General features: G+C 37.6%; 2 protein-coding genes across 3 annotated transcripts; one reads left to right on the top strand and one right to left on the bottom strand.

The window, feature by feature from the left end:
- Positions 1-747: 747 nt before the first annotated feature.
- LOC116171834 lies at positions 748-2,348 on the bottom strand. The gene is made up of 3 exons (XM_031488839.1): positions 2,228-2,348; positions 1,466-2,170; positions 748-1,415 (listed from the first exon to the last, which is right to left on the bottom strand). The coding sequence occupies exons 2-3, from the start codon at positions 1,638-1,640 to the stop codon at positions 772-774; spliced, it is 819 nt and encodes a 272-aa protein (XP_031344699.1). The 5' UTR covers positions 1,641-2,170; positions 2,228-2,348; the 3' UTR covers positions 748-771.
- Positions 2,349-5,777: 3,429 nt separating this feature from the next.
- On the top strand, positions 5,778-11,641 carry LOC116171604 (radial spoke head 14 homolog). Of its 2 annotated transcripts, none has more exons than XM_031488542.1 (8): positions 5,778-5,900; positions 5,951-6,093; positions 6,144-6,262; positions 6,309-6,520; positions 6,572-6,732; positions 6,785-6,928; positions 6,979-7,137; positions 11,457-11,641. In XM_031488542.1, the coding sequence occupies exons 1-8, from the start codon at positions 5,816-5,818 to the stop codon at positions 11,613-11,615; spliced, it is 1,182 nt and encodes a 393-aa protein (XP_031344402.1). In that variant the 5' UTR covers positions 5,778-5,815; the 3' UTR covers positions 11,616-11,641. The 2 variants fall into 2 exon arrangements, with proteins under 2 accessions (XP_031344402.1, XP_031344403.1); XM_031488543.1 differs by lacking the exon at positions 11,457-11,641 and adding an exon at positions 7,202-7,622.
- The last annotated feature ends 196 nt before the right edge of the window (positions 11,642-11,837 follow it).

Here is an 11,837-nt window from a genome sequence, read left to right as displayed (position 1 = left end):
AATATTAATATACCTACACAAAGGATAATGGTTTTTTATTACTAACAATTAATGGAATATGTGTGGAAGTAATTATTCCTTTAGTTTTGCGCCAGTCATTAAAAGGTTTGTACCCCTTTTCGTACCTCTTTCTTGACTTTGTGGGGAGCGAATATTGCACTACGGCGGCCGCAGCTTCGGCTACATTATAACAACGTCTCGCGTAGGTACTCTTCTTCACTGATACCTGCTTTTGTACCTAGTTATAAAGACTGTACAGTTGAAAAGTACAAAGCATAAACTGCATTAAAAATGACACTGAGTGTTTTAATTATTTTGAAATCTCTATGGAAACAATTAAATAATGTGATTTTAGCACACGTGATTAGGTATCAAAATTTCACACATATGAATAATTTAATTTGGAAAATTATCTACATGTTGCGGTTTCAGGTAAACTTTTATACGTAATACGTCATGAAAGTGAGTCCACCTGACTTGGAGGCATTAAAGAGATACTCGGACGCTGTGCGTCCTCGTACTTTTCAATAAGCCTCCGCGTCATGTAAACGACCACTTTCATGACTTATTATCTAAATAATTATTATTCATTGGCACATGGCACAAACAACGATAGTTTATAATGTCACAGATATCGTTGGTTATGTCGTAGTGAGCGGAAGTTGTGGCACTAAAAATCACAAAAATTGCGAAGTTATTAATCTTTATTAATTATTTTTATTTATTACTTATTATTAGTATTGCCTTATTACTAAATATATCGCTAACGATTTACGCGTTGTAATTGCACACTATATACATTTCTAAGTTTTCTTCGGTGAAATTACACCTTCGCGAATCTAAAATGTGCTTGTATATGGAAAATGAACGTTCGACATCTACACTAGTAATGGGTGCATATTTAAATTTTGGAATCATCTCCACTTTAATGTCTTCATTACCTTCCCCATCACCAGTTAAAATTGTTGAATACTGTTCAAGCGTTTTAAATCCAACATTTTTTTCTAAAACATTGTCTAATTTAGATTTCAGCCGTTTTCCTTTCTCGCCAGGAATACGTATTATTTTGGATTTTACGTCTTGCACGATAGATATGCTGTCATATAGTGACATTCCTTGATTTTCTAATTGCTTCAAACACTCAGGGAGAAAGCACAAGTGTGTTTTAATAAATATTAATTCATTCTGTACGCTTCGTTCTTCTATTAAGAGTTTTAATTTTTTTACGGATTCTGCGTCATCCTCTAACCTCCTAACAACTGCAGCAAATTTTTCATAGTTGTTGGCGTAAAATATCGCTGCTTCCAACCAAGTACCCCAACGAGTAATTATTGGCTCCGGAGGAAGAGGCGAATCTGGCATAATTTCTTTGTATATTGCCACACGTGAAGGTGCTTTAAGGAACGCTTTCTTTCCTAAAAGATCCCACGGTCAAACAAGTACTAAAACTTAAATATAGTAATACCATTGTTAACCAATTTGTTAACTCCAGGGCACAGTTCTCTGGCAACCTCTGCAACCCTATTTATTCCATGTGCTAGACATGTAACATGTAATAAATTTGGATAAAAAACCTTCAGTTTTTGCAGCTTTAACCATATAAGGCGCTGCATCGGTAAGTAAAAGTAAAACGCGCCCATTAATGGTAGACGAGAAAGCAGTAAGAGATTTGTTTATAAACTGACATATTGTTTCAAAATTAGTTGTTGGCAGACGTTTACAAGCAATGAGAAATGGTTTCTGGGGTTCATCAGTGTCTAACACGCCAACCAGCAAATTTGCAATGTAGAAACCTATAAAATGAAATTTCAGAAAAAAAAGATATTGTGAAAATTCTACTAGCCTCTGGAATCTGTTGTTTCGTCTACAATTAAGTACACACAGCTATTCCCAACGGAAGTTTTAATATTTTCCATTTTCTTCCGGAATACTGTTGGAAGGTATGTTTTCCTTAAAGTACTTTCATCTGGAACGTGACGACTTGTGTACTTTTCCAGAAATTGTTTGAAAGGTTCCGCATTTACTTTGTAAAAAGGTATATTGGACCCCAAAAGTGCACCACATAAATCCTCGTAAAATTCATTTTTTTTATCACTGGAAGTCAAGGCAGGTATGGTCAGCAAAGTTTGTTTGCTTTTCACATTTTTACTCAATGCGCGTATGTGGCTTTCTATAAAATGTCACTAGATCAGCAACGAACGAGAAATAAATACAGTTTAAAACTTACCAGTTTTAACATGGGCGTCTATAAAATATTTTTTTCCTGTCCCTACGGATTTAGAGCAGACATTGCAAAATATAATTTTGCCATCTGAAGTAAATACTTCCGCGTTTTTATTATAAGGACCAATCTACTCTTGCAATTTTTGGGAAATTGATGAAGCAACTTTCGGCATTTTAACAGAAATATAGGATTAACAATACCACCTACACTTTTTATAAGGTATTACTCGCACTGGCAGTCTATATAAAATGCAATTATTGTAATATATGTTCCCTGCTTAGGTTTCAAGTTACTGAGATTATTTTTGTGCTATCTCGTACGTGTTTTACGTTCAGCCGACGCAATTCATAACCAGCTAAACATATTTAAGTGAGGATCATTATTCATTCATTAATATCATCTGACTAAAGTTGAATTCGCGAAAAATTGCACTAAATTAAGGAGTATTGCATAAAAATTGCACTAACATGGAAAATTGCAAAAATTGCAAAATAAAATTTGGTTAATGCCTTCTTTTTATTGAGTCTGGTGAAAGTCTGTTATTAGAAAATCTTTACAAGGAACCAGACACAAATTGCAAATGCCACAACTTCCTCTCTCTAGGCCGTGCCATTGGCAAAATTTGTCTGATAGTGATAGGCTTCCACACTTCTGGACCGATCCACATCAAATTTCACCAAGAGAAAGTGGGTCTGAGCGCAGGTTTTAAAAACAAGTTAAAAAGTAATCGTAAACGATTTACATAAAGCGCATTTCCACTTGCATTCATTTCCCCATTTGTAAGATGCAACTTCTGTTAAAATCGTAAAAATCCGGCCACAAATATGAAAGATAGCGTTGTACATGGGCAATCCATTGTTGACGTGCTACTTCAATTTCAGTTTATGAGAAGAATTTCATTTCAATGCTTTTCTAAATAAGAAAGTTGGAACTGCGCATGCGCAAACCTAAATTTTAAAACTAATGTTAGATTTTCCTTTGTTCCAAGCGCCTAAGTATCAAATTTCACTTAAATAGTTCCATAGATTAAAAAAGTTGGCACTGCGCATGCGCAAAATAAAATTTTGAAACTGGCGCTAGATTTTCCTTTATTCCAAGTGCCTATGTATCACATTTCGTTTAAATTCTTCCATAAATAAAAAAGTTGGCACTGCGCATGCGCAAAACCAAATTTTGAAATTGGCGTTTGATTTTCCTTTATTCGAAGTGCCTATGTATCAAATTTCATTCAAATACTTTTATAAGTAAAAAAGTTTGCAATTCGGTTTATAAATGGTCGAGATGCGAAAAGGGCACTGTGAATTTTGAATCGATTCGATTCAACTTTGGGCATTGCGTATTATATGGCTAAAGCTATGCCCATATTGAATTTCATGCAATTCAGTTCATAACTAACGGAGATGTAAAAGCGATCGAACATTTCTAAACAAAGTTATCGTTCACATTCACACGGACAAATAGATGGACAGACAGACAAAGGAACAGACGGAGAGACCAACCGGCAGGCGACAGATAGCAATGCAAAATTATAAACGATCTCTAGGATCGTTAATAAACAGCAAAAGTGTAAAATTATGGAACATGTAAAAAACGGTTTTTTGTTTTTTAGCGCATTTTTGCAAAAATTTTTTTTTGTAAAAAGTAGCTTTTAATCTCACTTTGGCTGGCTGGCTGGTCGGCTGGCTGGCTGGCTGGCTGGCTGGCAGTAAATGCGCGCCCGTAGAAAAACGCTTGTAAAAAGACAAGGAGTGTACATGTAACTATCGGGTGCCGTGTAATTAAGAACGTTAGGGATGGGGCTACAAGATTTGGAGTCGACGACATCTGGACGCCATCCCCGAGCGTATTATACTAACCTGGAGATTTTTCAGTTTTTATCTATCTTCTTCTACAGTTTTTCTCCGATTGTTTTCAAATTGGTGTCGTCGGGAAGATCTTGTCAACGCGCACAACTCCTGCGTGGCGGAATTTTGTTTTTTTTTCCTAGGGGCGAAATAAACCACCTTTTGCGCGGCGCGCTTCGAGGGGTAGTCGACTTTGGGCGCCCAAAAGTTTCTTACAGCGCGAATCGCGGTCTCTCTTTCTCGTGTCACTAATAGAAGGTCGAGCTATGTGAAGTACCCAAAAGTTGAATACGATTTTATGCCGGGATTTTAGCGAAATCTACCAAAATGTGAATTACGAATGAACGGGACGTCGGAACTGTGTATCGACAAAGGGAATGTGGTAACCCCCGACGAGATCTTACTGATGGTGGAGTCAAAACTTCAAACGCGAATTGCGAGTGCACGGTAAGTGAGAAAATGGTACCGACAAAGTGAACGTGGTAGCTTTCGGCAAGATCTTATTGATGGTGGAGAGGTGGAGACAATATTGGCTAATAAAACACTGATCTGCCACACAAAAATGCGCTGAAGTCCCTTCGATCTCACACGAGGACTTTGATCATTTTTTTACAATAACTTTTTTTGTAAGCGGTACAGAAAAAAGTCCTTCCTTGGTACAAGACTCGACACCATAACGAACCAAATAGCGAAAAAAGTAGAACAATAGCTCTTAAGATAAAGAACTAGTAGCGTCGCAAAACGAGCGGACGGGCGGACGGGCGGACGGACGGACGGGCGGAGGGACGGACAAAGTGGCCACAATAGCGCATTTTTTTTATTTTTGTGGAAATGCGCTAAAAATGGAACTTCCAGCGTCTCCATCTTCAAAGTCCACAATTATATTAGGAGCAAGCAAAATTTGGCAACTTGTAGCAAACCTACAAAAAACAACTTGTCAATTTTCATTGTCAGACAATGCACCTTCAAGAATTGTTCGAATATATTTATAGGTCATTTATAAATAAAATGGTCGATTGTAGAGCTGTAAATTCAGATTTTCTGAAGAGGGAGTTAATCAATAATTATTTATCATTCAAAAGATTAACCTCAGTCGTAATTTTTGTAAATCTTCAAGTATAAGTATTTCAAATAAAGTTTCAACTCCGTTTTGGTACCGTAGAGAAAAGATTGTCGAAATTGATCAACGGATAATCCCAAGATTCTAAGATTGGGCTACTAGTTCAAAAGTTACAGCCCTTTGAATTTTCTTTCGAAATTGGTTTCTAGTCTATAACTTTTGATTGAGAAGTCTAATCGAAAAAGTACGCATTGTTTTGGATTCTACGCACCAAAATTAATAAGAAAATGTGTTTTCCCGAGAAATTTTGGTGTAGTCGATTTTTATGGGGCCGGAAAAAGAATTGAGGGTACTTTGAAGAATAATGTCAATTCATAGGGAGACATACCTACTCATTAAATCCTCAAGATGGCTCATTATTGGGTTGCAAACAATAAGAAATACAAAATGATTGCATATTGAATGGAAATGTATGCAGCCTTACCACTATACTTGGTGGCACCAGTCTAATATTTTTGCATATTTAAAAGTGACTTACAAAAATACTTGGACATCGCCAAATGGTTCAAATTTTACTATCTAAAGTAGGTACGTAGGTACTCCTTCAGCCCAGTATCCCCAGTCTACTTGAATAGTTATATTTGGCTCGATTTATGCCAAATACACTAATGTCAAATTAGTATCGGCATGCATCCTTTAAATAAACACTCGTATTTGCAATCCAGAACCGAAGGCATAAACCCTCGCATATTAAACAGATCAATAGATTTAGGTCGGTGCTCTTTAAGAATAGAACGGTATTTAATCTAACTATTTGTATAGCAAGAGATCAGCCAACAATTGATGGATGCGATTTTGACCCCGGCTATAACAGGCTTACGTCCCAAACTCCGTCAATCCCATCAGAACATCTGGATGTAACACGACGACCGTTGGCATTTGGACGATGGGCCCTACCGAAATTGGTAACGGAGAGCTCATTTGACGCTTCACATAGCGTTAATTATCATTTTAGATGAGGGAACTTCATCACGAAGACAACCAAATCGTTTTGCAGTCCGTGACAAGCTTAACCGATTTACTTCACGATCCCGAAAAAGTTTATCAGGCCTTAAAATTAAAAATACCCGATAGGTGTGCTCCCTATTAAGTTGTCGTGTACACTACTTGCATATTTTAGACTGGCTGACTTACTTTCGCATGAACTGCCCGAAATTCGAGAAAGAGTTTGTATTACGCTGATCATATTAGCAGGTGTTGCTGATGGTCGAGCAGCAATCGTTCAAAATAAACTGTTGCTGGACAATTTAGCGAAATTAATGGATGACCAACAAAGTGGCCTTCGATTTAAAGCTGCGATGTTACTGGAAATGCTCAGCAGATCTTGGTTTGGTCAGTATAGCAAAGAGGCAATATAACAGAGGGCTTATTATCGAATTTCAGCGGGCGATTTCTTAGTGGATGCTGGGTTTATTAAGCTTATACTGAATAGGATCTATCAAGAAAACGGGGAGATTAGAGTAATTTACTTGGAAACCCTTATATCGTTAATGTACGCAGAAGGAAAGGACCAAGCGTTAACCCTGGGTGCCTTCGACCTCTTTGTATTTTTTAACTTTCCTATAAGAATAAACATTTTCAGAACGTCTGTAATAGGTCGCCTGTCTCGAAGATGAAGCTGAACCAGTGGTCGCAAAAGCAGCCGATTGTTTACTAATGTTAACTTCAACGAGGTCTGCAAAGGACATTGCTTTTGACAAGCAAATTTTGAAACGGCTGACGAAGTTGTTGTATCATGATGTAGGGGGCAAACACTGTCCTGGACGACAATGATTTATTTTACATTGCAGAATAGCGAGATATATACAAGCGTCGCGTCAGCAATAATGTTTTGCACAGTAAAATCGGAAGCAAAAATACAAGCAAAACAATTACCAAAACTATTGGAACGGTTGATTATCCTAACGAACCATTGGAAATCTCAATCTACACAACTCTTTTGTATGAAGGTACGTGTAATTAACACGGAATAATATTTATCTTCCAATCACCACTCAAACTTTGTACTTATAGTCATCCAATCAACCAACGCATTTCTATAATTAAGGTGGGAATTATAAAATATTAAATACTCAACGGACGGTACTTAAAAAATCTGAAGTGAAGTGATTTATCTATATCGTTAAGTAAATGTTTTCTCAACGAAATTGGTAAACAAGTTAACTTTTGACCCAGTATTTTGACGTTTGAAAAAAAATATGAAAGTGGTTTGTTGAAGAACCTGAAGCAGACTTCGAGAAATAAGCTTGATTGCGATGCTCAATGGAAGATGGTCAAAGAGTGGTATGCGAGACTTACCAAGTGCAATTCAGCTATTAAAAAGATGGAACGAGAAAAAATACACTGTTGGTATTACATATTGTATACACATTGCATTTTCCTCTTTCCAATATAATCCACTCATTATAAAACTGGAGACATTCATCAACAATTAAAAAGGTGGCAGAAATTGAAGTAGTCGGCACCGATTGGCCACGCAACCGCGGACTAGTATTAGGGTCGAAATGTCCTGTGGTCTGTAAACATTCCAAAACTCACCTAAACCAGTAGAATTTCTTTGACACGTTTCCATTCATCTTCATGAAGTGATAAAATTAAAATATGGGCCAATTATAAGAAGAGGAATTTCAGCTAAGTTAATAGCATTTACTAGCAGCTTACGTAATTAGCAAACTTAATTCCAATTACAAATAATTGACGGTCAAACGTATAGTTTCACAAAGGCTAAATTTTAATTAGGTAATCATTTTCACAACGTTAAATGTATTTAAGTCGGTCTTCGGACAACGCTCCCAACGGTGGCATTTGCGCCCCCATTAATTAGACCACTAAGTTTGGTGGCTTATAAACAAAAGCGATATTAAATTGCGTATTCAATTCAATTATTCAATATAAATGAAAAGATATTACCTTATTCCTTTCATTTCACATTCCAAGTCTTTTTTTACTAACAAAGTTGCTCGTTTAAGTTGCACCATTGTCAACGGGTATGCTTGACTACTTACTGAACGCTTTCTTTATCAGTTAAAAATCCATTTCGTTCATTTATTACTATTATTTATTTATTACTTTCTTCGACAACTGTACGATATAAAGAAAATTAACGAAGTCCTCGTGTAAGCTCGAAGGGACTTTAGCGCATTTTTGTGTGGCAGATCAGCGTTTTATTAGCCAGTTTTGACTCTACCATCAACAAGATCTTGCCGAAGGCTACCACATTTCCTGTGTCGATAACCGTTCCCGACTTCCCATGCACCCACAATTCGCGTTTGAAGTTTTGGTTCCACCACCAGTAAGATCTTATCGGCGGCAACTACATTCCCTTTATCGGTATCCACTTCCGACGTCCTGGTCACCCGCAATTCGCATTTTCGTAGATTTCGCTAAAACTTCCCACGCCCACTCAATTTTTGAGTACTTCTCATAGCAGGAGAAAGAGAGACCGCTGTAAGAGCTCTAAGAAACTTTTGGGCACCCAAAGTCGACTACCCCTTGAGAACGCGCACCTTGCAACTTCTCCTATGACAAAAAACAAAATTCCGCAGGAATTATGCGCGTTTACAAACCTTTCCAACGACACTAATTTGAAAAGAATCGGACCAAAACTGTAGATGAAGATAGGAAAAATGTGAAAAATCTCTAGGTGAGTATAACACGCTCGGGGATGGCGCCTGGGTGTCTCCAACCCCACATCATTTAGCCCTGTTCTTAAAATTGTTAATTACGAAGCCATGGTAGGTACGTGTACACTTCTCGTCTTTCAAGTGTTCTTTTACCGGCCCCCCTTTCTATTCTATTCTATTCGCAGGGGAGCCCGACCGGGCAGCACTTAGGCACACCAGAGGCCCATTGTGCCTACCCCCTTTCTTCGCAACTGAGTTCAGAGCCCGTTCCTCTCAATGAAGGATAGGACCCTGTTTAGCCTAAGTTGCTTCACCCTCTCGGTTCCAGGTATCTGTCTCCAAGGAGTTGATATCTGTCCCTGATCAAAGCGTCACAGTGACAGACCACATGCTCGGTAGTTTCATCTGCCTCGCCACAGAACCTGCACGTTGACTCTCCGCGAGCCCAATGTTATGCAGGTGATAGTTGACCATCCAGTGTCCCGTAAGGACACCAGTGATCTTCCTAAGCTGGCTTCTATTCAGTTTTAGTTTTAGCCGGCCCCCCTTTACTGCCAGCCAGCCAGCCAAAGTGAGATTAAAAGCTACCTTTTTACAAATAAATTTGCAAAAATGCGCTAAAAATGGACAGATACAGTGGATCTTCATCCCACCTGCCACTCTTGGTTTGGGGCTTATTATAGCAATAATGGAAAGCGCTCTGAAATAGATTCCTGCAATCTGCAATTGCTAAATCTGATAAGGATATTACTAATACAATACACCTCTTCCTTCTGATAAGTCAACTTTATATTCAGCATTGAGTTTCGCAGCTGATCACAGTAGAGATCAAGGCTGAGCATCAACCACTATACACGAAGTGCTCTGAAATAGTTTTGTCCCCTAACAAGAATGATACTTTAAGCTGTGAACTGTACTGGATTCCATTATTGTTCACATCTGGGATCAATTGCCCCAATGCCCGTATGCGCTCTAATCCAGATGAGCAGTACGGGGTATAGACTAGTCATTAAAGAAAAAACGGCAGTTAAATTCGAATAGTCTGCTAAGGTCGAATACAGGGTGCAAAACAAATTTGAAATTTGCGAGTCTTTAGGACGAATCTCATAAACGGACGATATATATTTCGTTTCGAGTTTCGATGCTATAAATTTTTGTAATTTATATAAACAAAAAAATGCTTGGGCTCGATTATATTTTGAGAAAGTAATAAATGAACGAAATGGATTTTTAACTTATAAAAAAAGCGTTCAGTAGGTAGTCAAGCATACCCGTTGACAAAGGTGCAACTTAAACGAGCAACTTTGTTAGTAAAAAATGTGAGTGTGAAATGTAATCTTAGGAATAAGGTAATATCTTTTCATTTATATTGAATAATTGAATTGAATACGTAATTTAATATCGCTTTTGTTTTAAGTCACAACATTTATTGGTCTAATTAATGCCAGCCGTTGGGAGTGTTGTCCGAAGACCGACTTAATTACATTTAAGGTTGTCGAAATGAGCATTTGTGAAACTATACGTTCGACCGTCAATTATTTGTAATTGGAATTAAGTTTGCTAATTACGAAAGCTGCTAGTAAATTCTATTAACGCTGAAATGATTGATTAATTCCTCCTCTTATAATTGACCCATGTTTTAATTTTATCACTTCATGTAAATGAATTGAAAGTTGCCAAAGCAATTCTACTGGTTTAGGTGGGTTTTGGGATGTTTACCGCGACTGACAGACCACAGGACATTTCGACCCTAATACTAGTCCGCGGTTGCGTGGCCCATCGGTGCCGAGTACTGCCATTTATGCGGTGGCTCGTAGGTAGATCGGTAAAATGCCATTTGACAATTGTGGAACGCCCGCATGCTTTTAAAATACCGAGTGAGATTGTTTCTTCCATGATGCATTTATTGTAAAATGTTTATATGGATCGTAAATGCAAAATAATTAAGGAGTAAACCTAATTAACAGTTACGATGTCTCTGTGCTACTTCAAATAAAAAAACCGACAAACGACGACCTCTAAAATGTTAACTTAAAATACTGCAAGACACAACGTAAAAACCTAACGTTCTGAACACTAACATCTAGGAGGTCAGAGTCTGGGAGGAGGTGAGTGGTATAATAAACAAAGGCAATTATCGCTGTAGAGTACAGTACAGTAATTACCTACAGAGTTTTAATGATTAGAGCATAATGGTAACTGATGTGGCCCCAAAATCTGGTAGGGCGCCAAAACAGCTTCGAAAAATACCCAGTTACGTCACTGCCTATGAATTGACTTATAGTGGAGCCCGCGAGTTGCAAGCGGGTTTATTTCAATCTTTCAACTGCTGAAATTTGAACAAAATTAAAGTTTTGTTATTAACAATTTAAGTTCGTAACCGTTAGAAATGAAAAGATGGATTTTTATGTGCTTCAACTGTTGTTAACGGCAATTCTTGTATTTCCAACGGTTAAATATGGTTAAAAAAAATCGGCTGCCATTTCCCAAGATGGCGGCCGTAGCACAGAATGCACGGATGTTGATTGTCAATATGTTGTTACTGGCTGCTACGTACTATACATAGGTAAAGTTTCCCCTTTTAGGGAAGAGGGGAGTTTTTACCTGATATGACTGGTGTATAAACAAATATTTTTGCTAATTAGGCCTTGACGAATTTATGCGAACACCCCGATGTACGAATGGAAGTCAAAGATAAATATATGGAACAAATTGAAGAGATAATTGCAGGCGATGATAACATCAGATGGCATAAGGAAATCCTATTGACTACCATTAAATGGGTTCCATGGAGTGCTACCTAATATGTACTTTTATATTTTATACAAAGAATGTACATATCAAATAAAAATCATGAAATAGTAATAAAAAGGTTTTATTTATCCATGGCGTATTTCAGTAAAAGTAAATAAACCAGTGGCATCCTCCAATGAAGAAGAAAAGTAGCTAAAAACACAAAAGCTATCTAATGAAGAACTGGACAGGTCCCTGAGTTCGCTGAGAGAATGCCTACTACCTACTTCTGA

This window comes from Photinus pyralis, unplaced genomic scaffold (assembly GCF_008802855.1).
Source record: "Photinus pyralis isolate 1611_PpyrPB1 unplaced genomic scaffold, Ppyr1.3 Ppyr1.4_LG5, whole genome shotgun sequence".
Taxonomy (NCBI): domain Eukaryota; kingdom Metazoa; phylum Arthropoda; class Insecta; order Coleoptera; family Lampyridae; genus Photinus; species Photinus pyralis.
The sequence above is the reverse complement of the archived record's forward strand: the minus strand, read 5'-3'. Positions and strand labels throughout refer to the sequence as shown.